The sequence below is a fragment of the Bubalus bubalis genome, chromosome 15 (genome assembly GCF_019923935.1).
Source record: "Bubalus bubalis isolate 160015118507 breed Murrah chromosome 15, NDDB_SH_1, whole genome shotgun sequence".
Lineage (NCBI taxonomy): Eukaryota > Metazoa > Chordata > Mammalia > Artiodactyla > Bovidae > Bubalus > Bubalus bubalis.
Genome location: NC_059171.1, coordinates 27,531,249 through 27,558,849, shown reverse-complemented (window position 1 = coordinate 27,558,849; position 27,601 = coordinate 27,531,249). Strand labels below are relative to the sequence as shown.

The 27,601-nt window shown below is 40.9% G+C and overlaps 1 protein-coding gene across 1 annotated transcript; it reads right to left on the bottom strand.

The window, feature by feature from the left end:
* Positions 1-10,141: 10,141 nt before the first annotated feature.
* On the bottom strand, positions 10,142-20,282 carry LOC102414631 (protein SMG5-like). Its single transcript, XM_044928634.2, has 2 exons — positions 20,002-20,282; positions 10,142-13,608 (listed from the first exon to the last, which is right to left on the bottom strand). Exon 2 carries the CDS (start codon positions 13,569-13,571, stop codon positions 10,620-10,622), a length of 2,952 nt encoding a protein of 983 aa, XP_044784569.2. The 5' UTR covers positions 13,572-13,608; positions 20,002-20,282; the 3' UTR covers positions 10,142-10,619.
* Positions 20,283-27,601: the final 7,319 nt, after the last annotated feature.

The window sequence follows — 27,601 nt, the reverse complement described above, 5'->3', positions numbered from 1 at the left end:
TTTCAGGATTTGAAATAGCTCAACTGGAATTCCATCACCTCCACCTGACCTGCCTCTTGAGAAATTTGTATGCAGGTCAGGAAGCAACACAGCTATAAATGGACATGGAATAATAGACTGGTTCCAAATAGGAAAAGGAGTACATCAAGGCTGTATATTGTCACCCTGCTTATTTAACTTCTATGCAGAGTACATCATGAGAAATGTGGGGCTGGAAGAAACAGAAGCTGGAATCAAGATTGCCAGGAGAAATATCAATAACCTCAGATATGCAGATGACACCACCCTTATGGCAGAAAGTGAAGAGGAACTAAAAAGCCTCTTGATGAAAGTGAAAGAGGAGAGTGAAAAAGTTGGCTTAAAACTCAACGTTCAGAAAACGAAGATCATGGCATCTGGTCCCATCACTTCATGGGAAATAGAGGGGGAAACAGTGTAAACAGTGTCAGACTTTATTTTTTTGGGCTCCAAAATCACTGCAGATGATGACTGCAGCCATGAAATTAAAAGACGCTTACTCCTTGGAAGGAAAGTTATGCCTACCTAGATAGCATATTGAAAAGCAGAGACATTACTTTGCCAACAAAGGTCCATCTTAGTCAAGGCTATGGTTTTTCCAGTGATCATGTATGGATGTGAGAGTTGGACTATGAAGAAAGCTGAGCACCAAAGAATTGATGCTTTTGAACTGTGGTGTTGGAGAAGACTTTTGAGAGTCCCTTGGACTGCAAGGAGATCCAACCAGTCCATTCTGAAGGAGATCAGCCCTGGGATTTCTTTTGAAGGAATGATGCTAAAGCTGAAACTCCAGTACTTTGGCCACCTGATGCGAAGAGTTGACTCATTGGAAAAGACTCTGATGCTGGGAGGGATTGGGGGCAGGAGGAGAAGGGGACAACAGAGGATGAGATGGCTGGATGGCATCACTGACTCAATGCAGGTGAGTCTGAGTGAACTCCAGGAGTTGGTGATGGACAGGGAGGCCTGTTGTGCTGCAATTCATGGGGTTGCAAAGAGTCGGACACGACTGAGTGACTGAACTGAACCGAACTGAACTGAATATTGATTCAACAGACCCAAACAAGAAAGGAATGTACATATTTCCTAACTCTCTTAGTGAATAGGGAATGTAATTTCTTTTCCTCATAGACCATGAAGAGAGAAGAAAAAAAATCTCCTCCAAAATCATACAGAAATGATCTTATGGTGGAATGAGTTGTCTTCCATAGATGCAGGCTCCGTAAAATCACTATTCAGGAAGTAGCTTCATGAGCACACAAACACTTAAGTCAATTGACTTTAAGCGAAGTTGATTTCATCCACAATGAGGATAATGAGGTGGGCTTTAATCAATCAGTTGAAAGATCATAAAGGAAAACTAATTTCCATGAGAAAAAAGAACCTCTGCCTTGAGGCTTCCAGTACCAGGTCTTGCCCAAGAGTTTCCAGCCTGCCAGCCTGTCCTACAAATTTGAGACTTCCCAGTCCCTACTTGCATAAGTGAGTTCCTATTTATCAAATTCCATCTATATTACTCTTTATGTGCATGTGTGCTCAGTCACATCAGTCATGTCCAACTCTTTGTGACCCTCTGGACTGTAGCCTACCAGGCTCCTCTGTCCATGGGATTTTCCAGGCAAGAATACTGGAGTGGCTTGCCATTTCCTTCTCCAGGGGATCTTCCTGACCCAAGGATCGAAGCCATGTCCCCTGCATTGCAGGCAGGTTCTTTACTGCTGAGCCACCGGGAAAGCCCAATTCTTCATGTATTTACAATTAAACCTTTTGGTCGAAGGAGAGGAAGGGGAGTTAGAAGAGAATAGAACCACTGTTTGAAACTTAGGTAAATGCCACTGATCAAAATAAAAACAAGGATAAAACAGTTCAGGTGGAAATAGAGGCTTCACTTCTAGATGTGGAATTTCATATAATGGAGAATTCCTGGGGATATGTAGAGGAGGCAGATGGAAATAAGAGTCTTAAGCTCTTAAGAGAAATTATTATAGTCTAAATATATTATTCAGCCAGAATAAATATAGTTTCTGGCTGCCTAAAAAGCACATATAACGCGCATTCACAGTGAGGCTGAAATTTACACACCATAACTCATATATAGAAAAGAAAAATCTAGCTCTAGCTATTGTCAAAACATAACTTACCTTCTAACCTATTCCACTCAAAATGTAAAACTTGTCTTGTAAAAGCTCAGTGTAAAACTTGCCTAGTAAAATAACTCAGTGTCTTCTTATTTAAAACAGAGATTGGCACAACACTGTAGAACAACTATGCGCATGCTCAGTCACTCAGTCGTGTCCAACTCTGTGAGCCCATGACCTGTAACTCACCAGGCTCTGCTGTCCATGGGAGTTCCCAGGCAAGAATACTGGAGTGGGTTGCCATTTCTTACTCCAGGGAAGCTTCCCAAACCATTGAACCCAGGACACCTACGGCTCCTGCATTGGCAAGCGGATTCTTTTCTACTGAGCCACCTGGGAAGCCTGAAACTATACTTTAGTAGAAAAAATAAATAAAGCAATTTCTTTTTGAGAAATATCTTCTCAAGTCAGAGTTGAAACTCCCCATCAGGGTTGTTTCTCCCTCCGTAAACTTTTCCTTCTGGAAGTTTGCACATCACCAGGACAATCAGATGGGGGAAGAGTGAAGGTTGTTTCTGTGTCCCACAAGCTGCCCTTTAGGTTGTCACTGACCCTCACTGGGATAATTAGTGTGCATTTAAGTGAGCCAGATCTACATGGGATAGATTTGAGCTAGATATATCTGGAATCGAATCTCAGGTAAGTCACTTAGTAACTGCAGGCCTTTGGGAAGTTGCTTAACTTGGTAGATATCTTACTAACTTGAAACACTGAGTTCTTCTCTACTTTCCAGAGTAAAAGGCAAATTAGAAAGTGATCATCCATAGAATGGGTTCCTCTTATGCTTCAGACAGTAAAGCATCTGCCTGCAGTGCAGGAGACCCAGGTTCAATCCCTGGGTCGGGAAGATCTCCTTCCTCTTGGCAAGGCCACTCCAGTATTCTTGCCTGGAGAATTCCATGGCCAGTGGAGCCTGTCAGGCTACAGCCCATGGGGTCACAAAGAGTCAGACACAACTGAGTGACTATAACACACATATCCATAGAATGGTCCATCAAGATGGTGGAATAGAAGGATGTGTGCTCATCTTCTCCTGTGAGAACACCAAAATTGCAACGGGGTGTTGAACAACCATCGACAGGAGGATGCTGGAACCCCTCCCCCAAAAAAAGATACCCTGTGTTCAAGGACAGAAGAGAAGCCTCAATGAGAAGTTAGGAGAGGGGGAAGCCATGATAAAAATCAAATCCCATATCCTCCAGGTGCACAACCCACAAACTGGAGAACAATAGTACCAAAGAAGCTGCAAAGGTTCTAGACCCAAAAGCAGGTTTCCCAACCTGGGGCTCTGGCAAAGGGATTGGGAATCCCAGGGAATCTGACTTTGAAGGACAGAGGGATTTAATTTCTCAACTCCCAAAGGACTGGGGGAAACAGAGACTCTTGGAGGACACACACACACACACAAAAAATCCTGTGTGCACCAAGACCCAGGGGAAAGGAGTAGTGACCCACAAGAGACTGAGCCAGACCTGCCATGACTGTTTGAGGGTCTCCTGCAGAGACGTGGTCAGCAGTGGCCTGCCGTGGGGCCAGGAGCACTGGCAGCAGCAGACCTGGGCGGCATGTCCTTTTGGAGGTCACCAGTAGCCCTACCATAGAGCCTGTAGACTCCAGGACTGGGTCACCTCAGGTCAAACTACTAACAGGGAGGGGACACAGTGCCACCCATCAGCAGACAACTGAATTAAAGATTTACTGAGCTGAGGATTCACAAACGCATTCTCTCCTTCTCACGTGAAGCAGGGAGAGGAAGTGGTAGGAAGCTCACCAGCCACAGGACTGGGAAGGTCCAAGGAGACTCTTTCAGATTCATGCAGCCAGAGCCAGTGGCAGAAACAGGATTCAAACTCTGAGTCACATACTGTGACATGTATGTGTGTGTGTGTGTGTGTGTGTGTGTGTGTTCAGTCGTTCAGTTGTGTACTGACTCTTTGTGATCCCATGGTCTGTAGCCTACCAGGCTCCTCTATCCATGGGATTTCCCAGGGAAGAACTTTGGAGTGGGTTGTCATTTCCTTCTCCGGGGGATCGGCTGTGACTTGTTAGTTCAAGGGTCATTCTTATTTTTATAATAATCTTGCAGAAAACTGTGATTCTCAATAAGAAATCTGTATCTGTTGCCTCACTGTAGAGTGTCTCAGATGTCAATAATCTAGTACCACCTTTTTTTTTTTTTTTTGCCATTTTTTAAAGAAAGGCAATGCCAAAAAATGTTCAAACTACCACACAATTGCATTCATCTCACATGCTAGTAAAGTAATGCTCAAAATTCTCCAAGCCAGGAGAATTCAGCAATACATGAAGTGTAAACTTCCAGATGTTCAAGCTGGTTTTAGAAAAGGCAGAGGAACCAGATTTCAAATTGCCAACATCTGCTGGATCATTGAAAAAGCAAGAGAGTTCCAGAAAAATATCTATTTCTGCTTTATTGACTATGCCAAAGCCTTTGACTGTGTGGATCACAATAAACTGTGGAAAATTCTGAAAGAGATGGGAATACCAGACCACCTGACCTGCCTCCTGAGAAACCTATATGCAGGTCAGGAAGCAACAGTTAGAACTGGACATGGAACAACAGACTGGTTCCAAATAGGAAAAGGAGTACGTCAAGGCTGTATATTGTCACCCTGCTTATTTAACTTCTATGCAGAGTACATCATGAGAAGCGCTGGGCCAGAAGAAACACAAGCTGGAATCAAGATTGCTAGGAGAAATATCAATAACCTCAAATATGCAGATGACACCACCCTTATGGCAGAAAGTGAAGAGGAACTAAAAAGCCTCTTGATGAAAATGAAAGAGGAGAGTGAAAAAGTTGGCTTAAAACTCAGCATTCAGAAAATGAAGATATTGGCATCTGGTCCCATCACTTCATGGGAAATAGATGGGGAAACAGTGGAAACAGTGTCAGACTTTATTTTTGGGGGCTCCTAAATCACTTCAGATGGTGACTGAAGCCATGAAATTAAAAGACGCTTACTCCTTGGAAGGAAAGTTATGACCAACCTAGATAGCATATTCAAAAGCAGAGATATTACTTTGCCAACAAAGGTCCATCTCGTCAAGGCTATGGTTTTTCCAGTGGTCATGTATGGATGTGAGAGTTGGACTGTGAAGAAAGCTGAGCACTGAAGAATTGATGCTTTTGAACTGTTGTGTTGGATTAGACTCTTGAGAGTCCCTTGGACTGCAAGGAGATCCAACCAGTCCATCCTAAAGGAGATTAGTCTTGGGTGTTCATTGGGAGGACTGATGCTGAAGCTGAAACTCCAATACTTTGGCCACCTGATGTGAAGAGTTGACTCATTGGAAAAGACCCTGATTCTGGGAGGGATTGAGGGCAGGAGGAGAAGGGGACGACAGAGGATGAGATGGCTGGATGGCATCACTAACTCGATGGACATGAGTTTAAGTGAACTCCAGGAGTTAGTGATAGACAGGGAGGCCTGGCATGCTATGATTCATGGGGTCACAAAGAGTCTGACACAACTGAGTGACTGAACTGAACTGAACTGAGCTTGGCCCTGCCCACCAGAGCAAGATCCAATTTTCCCCACAGCCAGTGCCTCCCATCAGGAAGCTCACACAAGCTTCTTATCTTCATCCATCAGAGAGCAGACAGAAGAATTAAGAATGTGCCTATCCCACCAAAGGAATAGCCACACCCAGTGATAAATTCTTATGCATCAAACAAATAAGGCTCTCCTTAACAGAATCTCGGGTGATAATAAAACTTCGAGAGTTCTTTTCCTCAGCTGAGTCTCTGTACACAAAGATTTAGGCCCTATACTGTTAAATATTATTCCTATTATTTTATATCATTCCTGATGTGCAGTGATGAAGAGAAGTAAAAACTATAAGAAAATCAAGTCTTCTACTATATAGGATTTTGTCCACAATCCCACAGGTCTAAGAGAAAAGACTGCACTTTTAGAAGACAAAAACTTTTAGGATGAGTTGTTGTTGTTTAGTCACTAAGTCGTGTCCGACTCTTTTGCGACCCCATGATCTATAGCCCACCAGGCTCCTCTGTCCATGGGATTTCCCAGGCAAGAATACTGGAGTGGGTTGTCATTTCCTTCTCCAGGGATCTTCATGACCCAAGGATCAAACCTTCACCTCCTGCACTGGCAGGCAGCTTCTTTACCACTGAGCTATTAGAGAAACCCTTTAGATGAGTAGAAACAATGTCATCTAAGTGTTTCTTTAAAGGGCTTTGCCTGGGTGGTTCTAACTGGCAGGGACTGACTTCATTGGTGCTTATTCTCTAAGTAAGCCAATGAAGTCCAGTCATTTAATAACAATAATATGCTTTCTTTGCCTCTTAGTTCTTCCACAGAATCAGCAAGATTATTTATACCAAGAATCAGCAGGTTCTCCACGCAGGAGACATCTGTGACATATGTCATGAATTCACAGCAGTGACATCTTCAAGGCAGCCCCCTGCCTGGCATTTCTCAGTCTTTACCTAAGTCTAGACCTGGGGTGTCTGCTGATAATCAGCTGAACATCTGTACTTTCAAAACTTCTACAAGGGAAAGCAAGGAAATATCACAGAACCCAACAGGAGGCTTTCTCAGGGAGAATGATTTCTATACGTAAAAAATGAAAAATTAGCAGAACTATGGTGGTGTGTCTGCTGATACAACTGCCTCTTTCTGAAAATGTCTCCTGCATTAGCATCTGAGGCTGCCAAGACATATTGAAATGACTCATTTTTAACAGTCAGAATGAGAATGGGGCTAACTTCTGGGCCTCAAAGAACCAAAACCCACTGTGAGATACAATGCAATATCTAAATGTGTTAACAGCACTGCTCTAGTTTTTCTTGCCCTCACCTCACCCTGATATCATTTAAACTAGAACCTCCCAAATAGAATTTGGAGCCTCCCATCCAAGCTTATTGAAGGAAGGATTTTCCATAGTGACAAATGCTTATTTATTTTCATATGTGAAAACATCAAATATGTCCTATGAGAAAAACCTGTTTGCATCTTAAAAAATAATTTATTTTTTGTATATACGACCACTTCTTTATCTATTCATCTGTCAGTGGACATCTAGGTTTCTTCCATGTTCTGGCTATTGTAAACAGTAGACACAGTGGAGGAAGGAGAGAGTGGGACAAATAGAGAAAGTAGCATTGACATATATACACCATCATGTGTGAAATAGATAGCTGGTAAAGTTTCTCTATAGCACAAGAAGCCCAGCCTGGTGTGCTGTGATGACCTAGGGGTGTGTGGGGGGAAAGGATCAAGAGGGAGGGGATTATATGTATAATTATGGCTGATTCACACTTTTGTATGGCAGAAGCCAACACAATGCTGCAAAGTGATTTTCTTCTAATTATAAGGTAAATTTTAAAAAATAATAATTTATTCTTGTTCTTTTATTCTTTTCTGCTCCATTGCATGCTTTGAGTTACTTTTTCACTCCTCTCAAGCTACCAATTATTATCAGCTCTCATACAAATAGAATACTCTATCTGGCAGGTTACAACAAGCAAGGCAAAGAATAAAAGGGCAGTCAGCTATCTGATTTAGACAATTATATTTAGGGTCGAATTAAATTTGTGCTCTCATATATTGTAGGTTAGTTGCAGATTATAACAATATGAAATAAGAAAAAAATTATCAATAAGAAATAAGAAAAAGATTTAAAGTGAAATGAGATAAGCAAAAAAAAAAAAAAAGCTTAAAATTGGTAATACAGCCACTTGGCTATTTATTTCAATCTTCTACAGTCAATAAGACAAGGAGAATTTTACTTTTCAAATTGGCAAGAAAAAAATTGAAATTATCTGAATTGAATGCAATGAAATATGCACATTCATACTTCTAGGAGTAAGTGTTCTTATAGCCTTTTAGGAAGCCAATTTAGTATCATTTTTAGAATCATTAAGGGCCCTGACGTTCTGATCCTTTGCCTCAGCAATTCTACTTCTAGGAATTTGCTCTAATAATCAAAAACACATAAAAAAATTTATTTACATTATTTATAATGGAAAAAGTGAAGAAACAAATATCTGAAAACAGGACAATGGTTATGCAAATTATGGAATATGCATAACATGGTCACTTTTAAAAATCATCTTTAAAAAATGATTATTATGAAAATTATCATAATGTATTTGGTGGAAAATGTGGCTATGAAACCATGTTAAATGTTTATTCCTCTCCTGGAAATAAATTCCTTTGTGGAAAGCCATTTGTCAATATTTCATAAAAAGTTATATTTACATGCATATGTACATATACGTATATGGCTTCCCAGGTGGCACTAGTGGTAAAGAAATCACTTGCCAATGCAGGAGACATAAGAGACTTGGGTTCGATCCCTGGGTTGGAAAGATCCTCTGGAGGAGAGCATGGCAACCCACTCTAGTATTCTTGCCTGGAGAATCCCATGGACAGAGGAGCCTGGCAAGCGATGGGCCATAGGGTCCCAAAGAGTCAGACATGACAGGCACTTCCATATACATATATATAAACACATAAATATAATGTAAACTTATGTACATATGTAGTTTTTAACTCAGTAAATCAATTTCTGTTCACCTATCCTAAGGAACTAATCCTAGCAGATACAGAGACCTCTGTGTGTGTGCACGTGCACTCAGGCTTTAACACATAATTATTAATAATTTAATGCTAAAATATTAGAAAAAAGGTTAACGCTTAAGCAAACAGTAACAGGAAGGTGCTATTAAAGGGGCAATGAAGATGATGCAATAATATAAGAAGTGCCTGTAATTTGAAGAAACGGAAGTTAAAAAGATTTTTATGTACACACTGCTGTGTTTAAAACAGATAACCAACAAGGATCTACTGTGCAGCTCATGGAACTCTGCTCAATGTTATGTGGCAGCCTGGGTGGGAGGGGAGTTTGGGGGAGAATGGATACACGTATATGTACGGCTGAGTCCCTTTGCTGCTCACCTGAAACTATCACTTCATTGCTTGTTAATCAGCTATATCTCAATACAAAATTAAAATTTTAATAATAATAAAGCAATAAAGATATCCACCACTAAAGGTTTTTAAAAAATAAAAAGGTGTTTATAGAATATAACTAAGAAAAACATGTATGCAGAGGAAGAATGACAAGTTATAAATAAACTGAAAACAAAACGCTAATATTAGGGTATAACAACCTTTGGGTTTTTCTCTTTTTTAAGATTTTCTTCCATGTGTTGAAATTTCTCTAATAAATACAATAAAATACTTTAAAAAGCATGGAAAAGGGAAAGTGACAGAAGTTTAACTGAAACACAAAGGCTTAGCTTAGGACAACTGAGAAATGAGAACCCATGAGTCAGGAAAAAGCTCAGAAGGTAATTTCTGCTTCTGGATAAATTAGACCTGAGGTTGACTTAGGGAGGAACATATCCAGACAGAGAAGGATTCAGATGCCTCAAGAACTTAGGATCCTAAAAGAAGATTAAGTTTGGCCTTGAAATGTGATGGTTTACCAGGAAGAACTCTGGGGATGGGAGGAGGGGAGGAGATTAATGTTAATACTTGTAATGCATGTCAATCTGAGTAAATTGGTAGATATTCACTTGTGGCCAGTATTTACAGGGTCCACATTCAAACTCTGCTAATGAAGGAAAAGAGTTACTCTCCGGAGTATACATCAGTAGGATGTTGACAAGAGGTCCCAAAAGAATCTGAGAGCCAGGGAAAAAGCAAGAGACAATGTCATAGTAGCCAAATTAGAAACTTTACCAATACTGTACCACTAAATAGTACCTACTCCCAGATAATCTGGGAAGTAGATTATCTTCCAGTGGAAGATAACTGGAACCAGATCAACTGATCCTTGGGGTTATTGCTATCATATTAGAGGGAGCAAATGAAATCCTACCACAACGTTCTGGGCTACTGGCCTAGTCCTAGCCAAAAGGGAAAAACCTGAATGGAGCATAAAAGACAGTGAAGAAGTAACCAGGAATTGCAATAAAACCCTTCACTCCAATCAGAATTTTAACTTTCCATTTATTGAGCTTTCACAGATGGCCAAGCCTACCTTACATAATAGGCATGATCCATCACAATAAAATAGCATTAAAAAGTTTCATGTTACAAAGTAGAGCAAAGCAAAAAAAAAAAAAAAAAAAAAAAAAAACAGAGAAAAACAAATTAACAGTTCCACCAGCTGAGCAGGGACTCAGAAATGCCTCCTTAAGTTGCTGCTTTACCACAAAAACACCAAATACTGAGTTAGTTTAATCTAGAGATATTTTTCAGACAGAGAATGTGATATCAAGTCAAGACAACAAAGAAGGAAACATGAAGGCCTCTGGGAGATAGTCCACCGAGACTCTACCCATAGGTAGGTAGGTACAGATATGAGTTTACACAACGGCTACCTTTAACATTAGGTGCAAACAAGAGAGGTGAACAGACTGAGCTTGATGTGTAAGTGCTGAGGGAGAAGTAGGGACATATGACCACATCAGCTGACCATCTTCCACTTCCTATAGAAGCGCAGGACATTCTTGACTTCCACACCAGCTTCAGTTGCCGTCCCCAGCACCAGCTGCAGGGGGTATGAGAGATTCCTAGGGTTGTCTAAACAGATGCCCGTGAGGATGGTGATCATATTCCTGTGGTCGGGGGTCCCTAGCCAGGATGAGTCCAGCAGACCTCTGCAGATGCCAAGCATGTTATAGAGGTCCCAGGCATCAGAGTCTGGCCTGGTCATCCTGGGTCTCACCAACGTCACAGACACACAGGACTGGCAGAGAAGGTACTGGTTCCCTCTCTTCAGCTCCCCCTCTAGGAAGGTGATGGCTGCTGAAGCCCGCTTGTCCTCCCTTCTCAGGATATACAATATGTCCACCACGATGTTGGGTACGATGAGGAGAAACTGACCGCTGGTGGCAAGCTGCCGGATGACTGGCAGGTGCTCACAGAGGGCCCGGGGGTCAGGGAACAGGTAAAGGGTCAAAGCTGACCGGATCTGGATGTGCCTGAGAGTTTTCTCCAGCAGCACCACCTCGCTTTGAAGCCACAATTGTACTATGTCTTTGAAAAATCTGATCCTGGAAGTTTTCTCTAGCAACTGCTGAGATGGGTTGTCTGGTCCTTCAAACCCAGTGCTCATAAAGACCCCTGAATGAGAGTCATACCTCAGGAACTGCCCAGGGAGTGTCGTGGCGAAGTGGCCAAAGTTTCTGAGGAAACAGACGCGCACAGCAGCTTCATCTTGGGAGCTGAGTGGAGGTGGGTCCTGCTCCAAGCCCTCCCTCTCCTGGGAAGCCTGCTGCAGCCAGTGCTGGCCCAGGGCAATGTCCTCTGGGAGCTGCAGGAACTGGGGAAGGTGTGGGCCCTTGCAGCTCTGCAGTAGCTCACGGAGATGGTGGGACAGGCCCAGGCCTGGCTCCTGAAGGTCTCGCACAGAGGGCAGCAGGTTCAGCAGCATAGACAGGTGGTCCCACAGGCTAAACAGGCTCCACTGATGTGCGGTGAGGAGACTGCAGTTGGCACGGAGCCAGCCCAGTATCACCTTGACCGTGGGCAGCAGCCCCTCTGCAGAGAGGACCTGCAGTTTCTTCTGAATGGTCTGGAGATTGCTGTAGGGTTGGCTGATGGAGGCATTCTGCCCCAAGTTGCAGCCAGCAGGAGGCTCTGTCTTGAGACAGCTGCTCACGTCATCCTCTGTGACAGATGCTTTGCTGGAGGCAGGACTAGGAGGCATCAAGAAACTGTGGCTGAAGACAGGAGCCAAGTGAAAGCCATGTTTGCCTGGAAGCTTGTGGCTCGACGGGGCTGACAGGCTAGCGGAACTGGTTGTTTTTAAGAGACCTAGGAGATGACTGGGAAGTTGACACGTCTTCAGCTTATCCCTGGGAGGGGAAATTCTATCTTTGGATTTGGCTCCACCCTCCTGCATTGCTTGTGGATTCAGGGAGCCACTTTCCTCATCATCAGTTGTGTCTGAATAAGTGGTTTCACTGCTGAGTTCTGAGCTGACTTGTGAGCATAAGGATGTGTTTTCATCTTCTTCTGTCTCATCCCAGTCACAGCAAGAATGAAAACTGGCTTCTGGGTTGTCACCCTCACTGGAAACGTGAGATGACCTGTGGGTTTTCTGAGATTTGCTGTGGCGGGGCCCAGGGGAGGGGGCTAGACCATCTTGTTGCCCCTCCCCAGCCTCCATCTTCTGTTGGTCTTCCTTGTCCCTGGGGACGTCCACCTCTGGAGTCAGCTTCCCTTTCTGGAGCTCAGCCTGGAGGCGTGTCGTCACGTGTTGAATTAAATGGGAGAAAAGGGTCAAGGTGAAGGTGACCACTGTCCTGTGCTGCTTGGAGCCCGCTGTCCTCAGGCTGTGCACGCTCATGAGGCAGAGGACCACCATGTGGAAGATGAGGAGGTCGGGGAGGAACTGGTAGCCTCTTGCGGGCTTTCTCTCTCTGGAGGCCTGGCTCTGGTCGGATGGGCAGGGCCGATAGGAAAGACAGAGACGGAAGTCTTCCAGAACCAGCTGGCACAAGGCCATGAGCCTGGTGGCTCTGAATTTCCTCTGAGGCTGCAAGAGGCTCTGAAGGTAGAGGAAACTAACCAGTAACCTTTTGTTATCCCAACACCGCCTCTGGCTGGGAGAGAGCTTCTTCCCCTGGTACCTCTTCAGCCGGCTATATCTTTTTCCCGCATGATGGTAGAGTTGTTTGAGGTTCCAAGACGCCCCTTTAAAAGGCACTTCCGAGTGGAGGCAGCGCTGGTAGAAGTATGTGGCTTCCACACCATAGTACTTGCTCCCCGTGAGAGTTCCCAGCTGGTTGAAGGGCATGCCCATGTGTGGTGCCACTGACAGGGCTCCGTAATAACACCTCTCTGCCAGGTCCTTGGTGTGCAGGGCCAGGAACTCATTCTGAAAGCGGAACAAGTCTCCCAAGTACAGCAGGCAGCGGTAGCAGGCCATCCGTGCCCAGTCCACCTCTTCCTCTGACGCAGGATCTGCTCTTTTGCAGCCGATGAAGTGGATGGCACTGTGAGGCCAGTCGATGTAGCTCGACAAGCCCAGCTGGTAGTGCTCCTGCAGGAACAGGAAAAGGTGTTCATAGAACCTGAGGCCACCCTTCAGATGCGCCCGCAGGGGGCCTTCCCACTGTTCCTCGGAGGAATTCGTGTTTTTTCTGTTGGGCTTCAGCAGCAGCAGAACCACGTCAGAATATGTTTTCCTCCAGAGCAGCTCTTCTGCTTTCCTCCCATAATCCACTGGGTGCAGGAACATGAGTTTAATGCAGACTTGCTGGACCCTATCCCTGAGGGCCAGGACATGAGGCTTGAAAAGCTCTTCGTGGGCATTTCCTTTTAGAAGGAAATGGTCGAGACGCCGAGCTGCCCTGCAAACATCCTGGTAGAGGAGTCTGGCCTTCAGGGCTTCTACCTGGCTGCTCTCCATAGGGCTGGACTCTTCCCACGACACCGATTTGTGTCTTCTGAGAAAAAGACAAAAACTATATATTAGTACTCACTCACAGAGTCAGGAGGAGAAAGGGATGACAGAGGACAAGATGGTGGGATGGCATCATCAACTTAGTGAACACGAGTTTGAGGAAGCTCCGGGGGAGATGGTGAAGTAGAGGGAATCCTGGAGTGCTGCAGTCCACAGGGTCGCGAAGAGTCAGACATGACTGAGCGATTGAACAATAACGCAGAGACCAAGGACAATAACAATAATAGTCACCAGAGCAACACAGTGGGGATGTATGAGGTCCTTTGTATGAAGGAAGCAACACCTTCAGATCTCAGTTTAAATACTACTTTGTCTAAAGTTCAGTTAGATGCCTCCCCTCCCCAGAGGAACTGGCCTCCTTTGGGTTTCTGGGACTCAACTGGTTGTGAATTTTTCTTGACTGTATTTCTCCTACCATAGAACATCCATTATAATTATCTATCATTCTTGCTTCCACATTGGACCACAAAGTTCTCTCAGAGAAAGGTTGAAATTAATTTACCATTTGGTTCTTAGTACCAAACAATACCTAGTTCAAGAGGAAGCTCAGTAAAAAACAGTAAGTAAATGAAGGCTATTTCAAAAGTCAGTTCCTCAATTATCCATTTCCAATTCAATGATTATAATGTATCAGAGCACTCCATTATACTATTTAAAATACATGCCTGAGTGAAATAAAATACAACGTAGTCTCCATAACTGCAATAAAAAATTTTAAATTCCATATCAAAATTAAATTTAATTAAATTAGTTAAAATTAATTTAAATACTGAGATAAGAAATGTTATCATTTTTATAATGTAAATTTATAATCAAGGTTGTGGTTTGTTTTTTTTTTTTGGAGAATTTGACCTAGATTCTACTTAGTGAAAGTATTTGTAGTATAAATATATTTAAATAGATTAATACTTAAATAAAATATGTTAAATAATATTCAATGCAAAAAATTATAAAATTCCTTATCTCTCAGCAGAATTTACTTTTAGACTCTCAGGATGGAGAAGAGAAATATATCTTATGATACAAACAGAGTTCATATAAAAGAAAATACAAAGAGCAAACACAAAACAGAAAATGTCCTGCTTTCTCATACTAAAGAAAAAGCAATTTAAAACAAACTACAAACAATAATTTAATTACATCAAAGGAGTAAAGCATTTTGTAAATTATAATACATGATGTTCAAAGTCATGGTGAAACTTTATATAGACTTTACATAACTGGAAGCATTAAAAGCTTTGAAAATACTTTTAAGTTTGTAAAACCATTTATGTTCATATTCTTTAACCAGCAACTTTATTCATAGGAATGATGCCTAAGGAAATTTAACAAACGCAAAAAGCTAATCAAAATTTGCACAGAAACGAATGAAAATGAAAACACAACAACCCAAAACCTGTGGGACACGGTAAAAGCAGTCCTAAGGGGAAAGTTCATAGCAATACAGGCATACCTCAAGAAACAAGAAAAAAGTCAAATAAATAACCTAACTCTACACCTAAAGCAACTAGAAAAGGAAGAAATGAAGAACCCCAGGGTTAGTAGAAGGAAAGAAATCTTAAAAATTAGAGCAGAAATAAATGCAAAAGAAACAAAAGAGACCATAGCAAAAATCAACAAAGCCAAAAGCTGGTTCTTTGAAAGGATAAATAAAATTGACAAACCATTAGCCAGACTCATCAAGAAACAAAGGGAGAAAAATCAAATCAATAAAATTAGAAATGAAAATGGAGAGATCACAACAGACAACACAGAAATACAAAAGATCATAAGAGAGTACTATCAACAATTATATGCCAATAAAATGGACAACGTGGAAGAAATGGACAAATTCTTAGAAAAGTACAACTTTCCAAAACTGGACCAGGAAGAAATAGATAATCTTAACAGACCCATCACAAGCACGGAAATTGAAACTGTAATCAAAAATCTTCCAGCAAACAAAAGCCCAGGTCCAGACGGCTTCACAGCTGAATTCTACCAAAAATTTAGAGAAGAGCTAACACCTATCCTGCTCAAACTCTTCCAGAAAATTGCAGAGGAAGGTAAACTTCCAAACTCATTCTATGAGGCCACCATCACCCTAATACCAAAACCTGACAAAGATCCCACAAAAAAAGAAAACTACAAGCCAATATCACTGATGAACATAGATGCAAAAATCCTTAACAGGATTCTAGCAATCAGAATCCAACAACACATTAAAAAGATCATACACCATGACCAAGTGGGCTTTATCCCAGGGATGCAAGGATTCTTCAATATCCGCAAATCAATGTAATACACCACATTAACAAATTGAAAAATAAAAACCATATGATTATCTCAATAGATGCAGAGAAAGCCTTTGACAAAATTCAACATCCATTTATGATCAAAACTCTCCAGAAAGCAGGAATAGAAGGAACATACCTCAACATAATAAAAACTTTATATGACAAACCCACAGCAAACATTATCCTCAATGGTGAAAAATTGAAAGCATTTCCTCTAAAGTCAGGAACAAGACAAGGGTGCCCACTTTCACCATTACTATTCAACATAGTTTTGGAAGTTTTGGCCACAGCAATCAGAACAGAAAAAGAAATAAAAGGAATCCAAATTGGAAAAGAAGAAGTAAAGCTCTCACTGTTTGCAGATGACATGATCCTCTACATAGAAAACCCTAAAGACTCCACCAGAAAACTACTAGAACTAATCAATGACTATAGTAAAGTTGCAGGATATAAAATCAACACACAGAAATCCCTTGCATTCCTATACACTAATAACGAGAAAACAGAAAGAGAAATTAAGGAAACAATTCCATTCACCATTGCAACAGAAAGAATAAAATACTTAGGAATATATCTACCTAAAGAAACTAAAGACCTATATATAGAAAACTATAAAACACTGGTGAAAGAAATCAAAGAGGACACTAATAGATGGAGAAATATACCATGTTCATGGATTGGAAGAATCAATATAGTGAAAATGAGTATACTACCCAAAGCAATTTATAGATTCAATGCAATCCCTATCAAGCTACCAACAGTATTCTTCACAGAGCTAGAACAAATAATTTCACAATTTGTATGGAAATACAAAAAACCTCGAATAGCCAAAGCAATCTTGAGAAAGAAGAATGGAACTGGAGGAATCAACCTACCAGACTTCAGGCTCTACTACAAAGCCACAGTTATCAAGACAGTATGGTACTGGCACAAAGACAGAAATATAGATCAATGGAACAAAATAGAAAGCCCAGAGATAAATCCATGCACATATGGACACCTTATCTTTGACAAAGGAGGCAAGAATATACAATAGATTAAAGACAATCTCTTTAACAAGAGGTGCTGGGAAATCTGGTCAACCACTTGTAAAAGAATGAGACTAGAACACTTTCTAACACTATACACAAAAATAAACTCAAAATGGATTAAAGATCTCAACGTAAGGCCAGAAACTATAAAACTCCTAGAGGAGAACATAGAGAAAATACTCTCTGACATATATCACAGCAGGATCCTCTATGACCCACCTCCCAGAATATTGGAAATAAAAGCAAAAATAAACAAATGGGACCTAATTAAACTTAAAAGCTTCTGCACATCAAAGGAAACTATTAGCAAGGTGAAAAGACAGCCTTCAGAATGGGAGAAGATAATAGCAAATGAAGCAACTGACAAACAACTAATCTCAAAAATATACAAGCAACTCCTACAGCGCAACTCCAGAAAAATAAATGACCCAATCAAAAAATGGGCCAAAGAACTAAATAGACATTTCTCCAAAGAAGACATACAGATGGCTAACAAACACATGAAAAGATGCTCAACATCCCTCATGATCAGAGAAATGCAAATCAAAACCACTCTGAGGTACCATTTCACACCAGTCAGAATGGCTGCGATCCAAAAGTCTACAAGTAATAAATGCTGGAGAGGATGTGGAGAAAAGGGAACCCTCTTACACTGTTGGTGAGAATGCAAACTAGTACAGCCACTATGGAGAACAGTGTGGAGATTCCTTAAAAAACTGGAAATAGAACTGCCTTATGATCCAGCAATCCCACTGCTGGGCATACACACTGAGGAAACCAGAAGGGAAAGAGACACGTGTACCCCAATGTTCATCACAGCACTGTTTATAATAGCCAGGACATGGAAGCAACCTAGATGTCCATCAGCAGATGAATGGATAAGAAAGCAGTGGTACATATACACAATGGAGTATTACTCAGCCATTACAAAGAATACATTTGAATCAGTTCTAATGAGGTGGATGAAACTGGAGCCTATTATACAGAGTGAAGTAAGCCAGAAAGAAAAACACCAATACAGTATACTAATGCATATATATGGAATTTAGAAAGATGGTAACAATAACCCTGTGTACGAGACAGCAAAAGAGACACTGATGTATAGAACAGTCTTATGGACTCTGTGGGAGAGGGAGAGGGTGGGAAGATTTGGGGAAATGGCATTGAAACATGTAAAATATCATGTATGAAACGAGTCGCCAGTCCAGGTTTGATGCACGATACTGGATGCTTGGGGCTAGTGCACTGGGACGACCCAGAGGGATGGTGTGGGGAGGGAGGAGGGAGGAGGGTTCAGGATGGGGAACACATATATACCTGTGGCGGATTCATTTTGATATTTGTCAAAACTAATACAATTTTGTAAAGTTTAAAAATAAAATAAAAATTAAAAAAAATAAAAAAGCAAAAAGCTACATTAGTAAGAGGTCTATTCCAAATGTATATCTAATAAAGGAAAGGAAGAAGGAAGAAAGGAAAGGAGAGAGGGAGAGAAAAGGAAGGGACGGAGGGACGGATGGAATTAAAATTAACCAAAATAGTCTGTCATCAATGAATTGCTCATACATATCTATATATATGACAGAAAGTCATTGTGTCCATTAATATAATAACTATAGATTTATAAAAATAATTACTTGGAAAAAGTAGAATATGAAATAATATATAAACTGGAAAATTACATCTTCAAAAACTAAAATAGAATATGTAACTATTAAGAGATTCATGTGATAATGACTGGGGTTTTCTCCCCCAAAGTTCCTTAATACTGCTATAATCAGTCATTCTAATGCAACTTCTTAGTTGTTACAATTTATGAATCTACATTTTCGTATGACTAGCATTTTTAAAAAGTAAAAAAAAAAAAATAGTAATTAAGCAAATACTTTAAAACTTTGATTCAGTAACCAGAATAATTATCATTAAATGTCAAATACATAAGACTCATTGAACACACAGAGTATACAGAGAGCTAGAACAGCATACAAAATATCTATGATCTGTTGGTTAGTAGGATGTGAAAATTTGAGAGAAAGAAGGATGGGGGCAGAGTAAGAGAAGGAATTTGGGCAGGAGAACAAGGAAACAGCCAAAATAGAGAAATTGAATGAGCAGTCGCTAGAATTTTCAAATCTCCAAAGCAAAATCTCCATCAACCAACACGAGGCTTTTCCTGGAATGGTACATAATGGTTAGCCCAGCCTTTCTCAGTCTTGAGAAAGCTGAGTGAAGGGAGAAGGTACTGAGAAAACACCTGGAGGAGAAGGATCTAGGTTAGATTCAAAGACACACACACGCACACTTTTTCTAAAGGAAATTTCACTCCCAATCAAGTCTAAGGGGCTTCCCAGGAGGCTCAGTGGTAAAGAACCTATCTGCCAATGTAGGAGATGTAAGATAATTGGTTTCAGTTCCTGGGTTGGGAAGGTCCCCTGGAGAAGAAAATGGCAAACCACTGCAGTATTTTTGCCTGGGAAATTCTGAGGACAGAGGAGCCTGTGGGGCTACACCCCACTGGGTCTCAAAAGAATCAGACATGACTTAACAATGAAACAATAACATCAAGCCTAAGAGTCAGAAGCCAGACAGCTCAAGATAGGGAGAGAAAAAATCTAAGCCTCCAAATTTATTATACTATTTTGGAAGACATGGATTCAATTTGAAAGGCAAATACCAATAGGAGTGGACTGAAGTCATAGTTACTGGCCTTTTCTCCTTTCCTCTTAACCTCTAACTACACCTATTGACCTCAGATGACAACAACCCCCAGAAACCCTCCTAGGATGACTGTGGGAAACCTGTTGTCCCAAGACAATAGGCCTACATCCACCAGGGTTGGACAAAGCTCACAAATAGGCTTAAAGACATCTCCCAAACTCCCAAGTTTGCCAGCTCTGAAAACAAAGACAGGCATAAATTAACAGAAGAATTTTCTCCAAGTTAAACTTTTCCAGTCTGAAAAATTTCTAGGAATGATCCATTCTCTCTGAATGAACATAAAAGTCAGCTGACTCCTGGCTGTGTTTTACTCCAACTCTAATGATTATGCCCATGTAATCACTTACTTACCAGAACTCTGTCTTCCTTGGAGGACATTTGGATAAGTTTCCCAGCAGGCTTCCTGATATAAGGCAACTAAGCACAGCTGTTCCCAATGAAGCCAGGGAGCAGTCAGAAACAATTCTGTGAAACCTGTACTAAAACTAGTGAAGTCCACAGATGAACAGCATTAAATCCCCTTCTTGAGATGGATGTAAAGGAGACTCTCCTCTGGACCATACATCTGAACTCACCAGTATGTCCCAACCTCTACAGCATACTCCTGCTCAACCTGCTGGTACCCCAGGTTTGGATCCCACATGCTAGGCTCTTAAAGCCTTTGGTCTATTACTTTGTTAACACACCTGGTTTGACTCTGCATAATTGGCATCAGCTGGGTACAACTCTGGCCAAGAAGGCTGACTCAGCTGCTCCCTCAGACAGGTAACTCAGGACCAGATATAAACCTGAGAGATTTGAAAAGTCCATAGGGAGGTGGGAGGGGGGTTCAGGATGGGGAACACATGTACACCTGTGGCAGATGCATGGTGATGTATGGCAAAACCAATACAATATTGTAAAGTAAAAAATAATAATAATAATAATTTTAAAAATTTTAAAAAATTAAGAAAAGTCCATAGCTCTAAGAAAAAGGAGAAAATTCTAACAGCTCATGGAGCATGTGTGTGTGTTAGTCACTCAGTTGTGTCTGACTCTTTGTGACTCTATGGACGGTAGCCCACCAGGTTCCTCTGTCCATGGGGTTTCCTCAGGCAAGAATACTGGAGTAGATTGTCATTCCCTTCTCCAGGGGACCTTCCTGACCCAGGGATCCAACCCAGGTCTCCCAAACTGTGGGCAGATTCTTTACCATCTGAGCCACTCGGGAAGCCCCAAAATACTGTGCTAAGTCACTTCAGTCATGTCCAACTCTTTGTGAGAGAACACTTAGGGGAAACCATAAGATGTCTTCAAATATTCAGAAGACTATGATAAGGAGAAACACATCTTCTTCTGTATGGCACAAAGGGAAGTCAGTGTATCTTTACATAGATGTTTAAAAGACAGGTTTCAATTCAAGAAAAAATAAATAAATAAAAGGTGAACTTTTCATTAAAGCTATCCAAAAATAAATGAGCTGATTGATGAGGTGGTTATATTCTAGTCTTGAATGGTGAGTGAGTAAAAGTCGCTCAGTCATGTCTGTTTGTGACCCCATGGACTGTATCCCACCAGGCTCCTCTGTCTATGGAATTCTCCAAGCAAGAATACTGGAGTGTGTTGCCATGATCTTGGGATCTTCCCAACCCAGGGATCTAACCTGCATCTCTTTGTCTCCTGCATTGGCAGGCTGGTTCTTTACCACTACTGCCACCTGGGAAGCCCGGGAATAACCTGATTAAATACCAATAGTAAGTTGTTGAATAAATAAATTGTAATACATACAGCAGTACATGTTTTTACCATACAGTGGTAAAAATAAATGAAACATGCTGCATATATCCATATGGATGTATTACACAGTGTTGAACGAAAGCAGTAAGCAATAGGAAAATATATAAAATATGAGGGTATTTATACCAAGGCCCAAATTAGGCAAAACTAAGGCAAAGTATTGCCTATGGATACATACTGAGAAGGTGAAAACATAAAAGTAAAGGAATGATTATCACAAAGGCTCAGATTGCATTTTGGACTGGGCAGTTGTTGGGAACAGGGCTGAATCAGGAGGTGTACAGATTGAAGGAAGGATGATTTTAGCACTAATGATATCTATTTCTTGGATCAGAATGTGGGATGGATATATATATATATATGTTATATATAGCATAAACTATATGTGTGTGTGTGTGTGTGTTATATAGGCTTCCTAGGTGGCACAGTGGTAAAGAATCATCCTGCCAATGCAGGAGAAGCAAGAGACTCAGGTCCAGTCCCTGGATTGGGCAGATTCCCTGCAGGAGGAAATGGCAACCCCCTCCTGTATTCATGCCTGGAAAATTCCATGAACAAAGGAAACTGGCAGGCTACAGTCCATAAGGTCTCAAAGAGTCAGACACAACTGAGTGACTGAGCACACACACACATTATATATATATATATATATATATATATATATAGAGAGAGAGAGAGAGAGAGAGAGAGAGAGAGAGGGTGACATGGCTAACAAATAATAAATATCATTAAACATTAACTGATTTTGTTTTCTGTTAAATAGATAGATTGATTTAATCTAATCAAGATGTTCCAAATGATCAAAACAATTTTTTGTGTAGAGCAGGAACTAAAAAAACAAAAAGTAAAGAAAATAAAAGAGTACAATTACCTCTCAAATAATCTATCAAAATACAATGATTCCCAGATAGTTGAGATCAATGAGTGGTCAGTCACTTGTATAATACAATTAGGAGGGTATGATGTGTAAGATCCCTTTCAGTCCAAGTCTAACATGCTTTACAAATAATTAGAGCACAAATCTTCCAGGTGTAGCACAAAACATTGCCTATTGCTAGTTGTAGTGTAGTGACACATTCTTATTTTATTTTCTCCCATCATGGGCCATGAAATTCAAGCTGTGATTAAAGATGAGCTCTCAGGTGTAAAGGATAATGTTTTCATCTATTTCTACAAATCGTATTTCCTTTTGAAAGCAATGTGGCTTTATGCGATAGCCCTTATGAAAGAGCTTAATGATTATCACTTTTACACCTAATTATCAGGAGTATGGTTGCCATCTCTTGGAGACTATGTTCTAGAATAAGACTGTTGAAAACAATATGTACCTATAGGTATATCACAGGGAAGTCCTACATAATGAACTTTGGAGGAAGTCTCTTAATAGATATTTGCAAAGCAAAACACCCCAAATCAAGATCACAGGAATGTAAAGTGATTCCACTATGTCTGGGAGCCACTGTTTTCTGCCCTACAACCCTTATTTTAAGAACATGAATAAATTGAGAAATATCCAGGAAAGTGTTTGAGATGATTAGTGATACAGATATCATCATTTTAAGGAGGGGAAAAAGCCTGAATGGCCTAAGGACATTTATTCTAAAAAAGAACACTTAGGGGAAACCATACAGATGTCTTCAAATATTCAGAAGACTATGATAAGAAGAAATATACCTTTTTCCGTGTGGCACAAAGGGAAGTCAGCATATCTTTATATAGATGTTAAAAAGACAGGTTTCAATTCAAGAAAAAAAAATAAAAGGAGAACTTTTCATTAAAGCTATCCAAAAATAAATGAGCTGATTGATGAGGTGGTTATCTTCTAGCCATGAATGGGTGAGTGAGTAAAAGTCTCTCAGTCGTGTCTGACTCTTCATAACCCCATCGACTATACCCCACCAGGCTCCTCTGTCCATGGAATTCTCCAGGCAAGAATACTGGAGTGGGTTGCCATTTCCTTCTTCAGGGGATCTTCCTGACCCAGGGATTGAATCCCAGTCTCCTGCATTGCAGGCAGATTCCTTACTGTCTGAGCCACCAGGGAAGCCCCATGGAAGGGGTTTAATAGGGGTTTGATAGTCCATCAAAACAGATGGACTATCAGGCACTCTGTAGATGAGTTTTGCTTTTGTGTGGTAGACTGTCTTAAATGACTGCTAACATTCGTTTTAAATCAAAGATTCTCAAGTCTTCTCCCATGATGATTCATTAATCTATTTTCAGAAGCTGCTTACAAAAATGCTATGGATTTATATAAAAACTAAAGTCACATTATCTGAACATTCATTTTAGCCAGAGAAGTTAGAAAAGAAGTGCTTTTCCTTCATTTGATTATTTTGATTACCCTCAGTGGTTTAATCATCATGACCAAATTTGGACAGGGGTTAATCTGGAACACAATCTATGGCGTTCAAATAAAAGCTGCCAGTTTAAAAATAGCCCAGATGAACAAAGGAAATTGCAATTTCAATTCAAAAGGAGAACTGACACTAGCGAGTACCAGTGTATTGATGGAAGAGTGTGTACAATCATTGCAGAAAGGCAAACACTTCAGTGAAGAGAACTGCAAGGACAGACCTCTTTTGCAGGATGAAATCTGAACTTTCCTGTCAGTGACAAGGTTAAAGCAGTACACCACCCACTCAGAAAATGAATCAGACACAAAGAGGCAGATTCTCCCAGAACTTAAAGCACTCTGAAAGCTGCCTTAACTCTTTCACAATACAGGGAAACAACAACAAAAAAAGGAAAATATCCAAAAATACTTCTGTAGGTATGAAAATTTAATACAATTAATGCTACAACTCATGTTGGGACAATGGAAAGCATTCCAAGTGTCCAACATTAGGGGGTAATTAATAAATTACAATTTATCCAAGTAATGTAATATTATAGTATTCTGAAATTGTTACATTCATTATGTGTCATAACCATAAACCTTAAAATAGCAATGACTGGTGCTAGGTAGACAGTAAAACTTTATAAAACTATAGGTTTGTCATATTTTTTAAATATACACAAAAATATTAGAAGATCAGACAAGACAGCAGGCTCCCACGAGATGCTGGCTCTGCACCTGTGTTTGACCCTAGAGAAGCTGCAGAAAGAAGCGGGAGATGGGTGGGTCCAGGAACATGAAACTGTGCAGGTGGTATCATCTTACACATCAAATAACTGTTAAAATTAATCAAAGCATTCAGTAAGGTCTAGGATACATTCAGTAAAGTCTGGGACTTCCCTGGTTGTTCAGTGGTTAAGAGCCCACCTGCCAATGCAGGGGACACAGGTTCAATCCCTGGTCGAGGAAGATCCCACATGCCGTGCAGCAACTAAGCCCACATGCCACAACTACTGAGTCCACACTCTAGAGCCTGGAAACTGCAACTACCAAGCCCACGTGCTGCAGCTACGGAGGCCCGAGCACCTGGAGCCCGTGCGTCACAACAAGAGAAGCCACCGCAATGAGAAGCCCACACAAGGCAACAAAGAGCGGCCCCTGCTAACCGCAACTAGAGAACACTCACACAACAACAAAGAACAACACGACCAAAAAAAAAACAAAAACACATCAGTTGTGTTTATATACACCAATAACAAACAAAATCCCCAAAAAATAAGAATAAAGAAAACAATCCCATTGACAACAACAACAAAATGTTTATAAATAAATTTAACCAAGGACATGAAAAATCGAAAACTACAAAACACTGATGGAAGAAATCAAAGAAAACACAAATGGAAAGATAACCCATGTTCATTGATTGGAAGATTTAATATTGTCAAAATGTCCGTTCTACCCAAATGATCTATAGATTCAATTAAAACCCCTATCAATATTCTAATGGAATTTTTATAGAAAAAGAAAATTCTAAAATCCATATGGAACCAAACAAGACTCACAATACGAGAGAGCAGAAAGGTGGTTACCAGAGGTTGGGGGGCAGAGGGGAAAAGAGGAGATACTGATGAAAAGATACAAGCTTTCAGTTATAAGGTAAAGAAGTTTGGAGATTGAATATATAGCATGGTGACTGTAATAACAATGTATTGTGTACTTAAATTTGCTAAGAATCTCAAGTGTTCTCAACACAGAAAATAGCAACTATGGAAGATGATGGATATGTTAATTAATGTGATTGTGGTATCATTTTACAATGTATGCCTTTATAAAAACATCATGCTATATACCCTAAATAAATACAGTTTTTATTAGCTAAAAATAAATAAAGAAATTAATAAATTTTAGCATATAACCATCAGAAACCTCTGAGGAAACAAGTTGGTTGGGTCCCAATCAGATGGAGGTAATGAGGGAAGAGACATGGGCAGCCTAGAACAGAAGAGCCTCCAAAACCACCATTGTGGGAACAGACTGAGAACTCCCTTGTCCAATCTTTGATCCTACCTCACACAGTCCTGGATCATAGGCAGCATAATAGCAGGAGGACCAGTCAGGACCAGCCAGAGCTAAATAGAGGCTTCAGGGTAATATCCAGGCAGGCATGGACCCTGGAACTAGTGAGGAAGGGCAGAAAACAAGAGGTGCAGTTATGTGGTGGTGGTTGTTTAGTCGCCAAGTCACAACTGACTCTTTTGTGGCCCCATGGACTGCCATCCTTCAGCCTCCTCTGTCCGTGGGTTTCTCCAGATAAGAAGATTGGACTGGATTGCCATTTCCTTCTTCAGGGGAATCTTCTTGACTCAGGAATCGAACCCACATCTTCTTCATTGTAGGTAGATTCTTTACCACTGAGTCACCAGGGAAGCCCAGAGACAGGAGGATTAACCCCTAATTATTTGTGTACTTTCTTCTCCTTCCATCGTGCTAAGTCCATAGTTCTCAAAACAGGGTTCTTGATTAGCATTATCAGCATCAACTGGTAACTTCTTAGAAATGTAAATACTCTTCTCCATCGCAAACTTAACATATCAGAAAGTCTAGGGAGTGGGGGGCCCAGCATTCTATGTTTTAACAAGCATGCCTGATGATTTTGATACACACTAAAGTTATAGAATCACTGGTCTAGGTGATTTCATCCAAGACAAGCAATCGTTGGGAAAGAACTGTGCCCTGAAGGGGAGAGAGAGAGAGAGCGGGTCACTGGGAGGTCAGGCCCTATCAAGTGTGGGGTGTCAGGTGTGGGGGAGGAAGGAATGTAAAGACGGTGTGGTTTAGTCCAAGTGGTAATATCAGATTTACCACTGGTAACATCTGATTTCCTCAGAACCTACTCCCTAAATTCAGCTAGAGGAATACAAGTTCTATAGTAGAAAGACAACAAACTCAACACTCTGTAGTAGAAGAAGCCAAATTAATGGATTGGCTAAAATCAAGATTTTAAGTTAAAAAATTTTAAAGAAAATATTTATCCTCAAAGAAACAACAGAATGTTAAACAGGAACCAGGAACAGAATGATCAGTTCAGTTCAGTCACTCAGTGGTGTCCAACTCTTTGCAACCCCATGAACTGCAGCACATCAGGCCTCCCTGTCCATCACCAACTCCCGGAGTCTACTCAGACTCACGTCCATCAAGTCAGTGATGCCAACCAGCCATCTCATCCTCTGTTGTCCCCTTCTCCTCCTGCCCCCAATCCCTCCCAGCATCAGACTGTTTTCCAGTGAGTCAACTCTTCACATGAGGCGGCCAAAGTACTGGAGTTTCAGCTTTAGTATCAGTCCTTCCAATGAACACCCAGGGCTGATCTCCTTTAGAATGGACTGGTTGGATCTCCTTGCAGTCCAAGGGACTCTCAAGAGTCTTCTCCAACACCACAGTTCAAAAGCATCAATTCTTCGGGGCTCAGGTTTCTTCACAGTCCAACTCTCCCATCCATACATGACTACTGGAAAAACCATAGCCTTGACTAGATGGACCTTTGTTGGCAAAGTAATGTCTCTGCTTTTGAATATGCTATCTAGGTTGGTCAAAACTTTCCTTCAAAGGAGTAAGCGTCTTTTAATTTCATGGCTGCAATCACCATCTGCAGTGATTTTGGAGCCCGCAAAAATGAAGTCTGACATTGTTTCCACTGTTCCCCCATCTATTTCCCATGAAGTGATGGGACCAGATGCCATGATCTTCATTTTCTGAATGTTGAGCTTTAAACCAACTTTTTCACTCTCCACTTTCACTTTCATCAAGAGGCTTTTTAGTTCCTCTTCACTTTCTGCC

Coding starts and splice junctions, on each gene's coding strand:
- LOC102414631 (XM_044928634.2), bottom strand. CDS start 13,571: ATGGAGAGCAGCCAGGTAGAAGCCCTGAAGGCCAGACTCCTCTACCAG.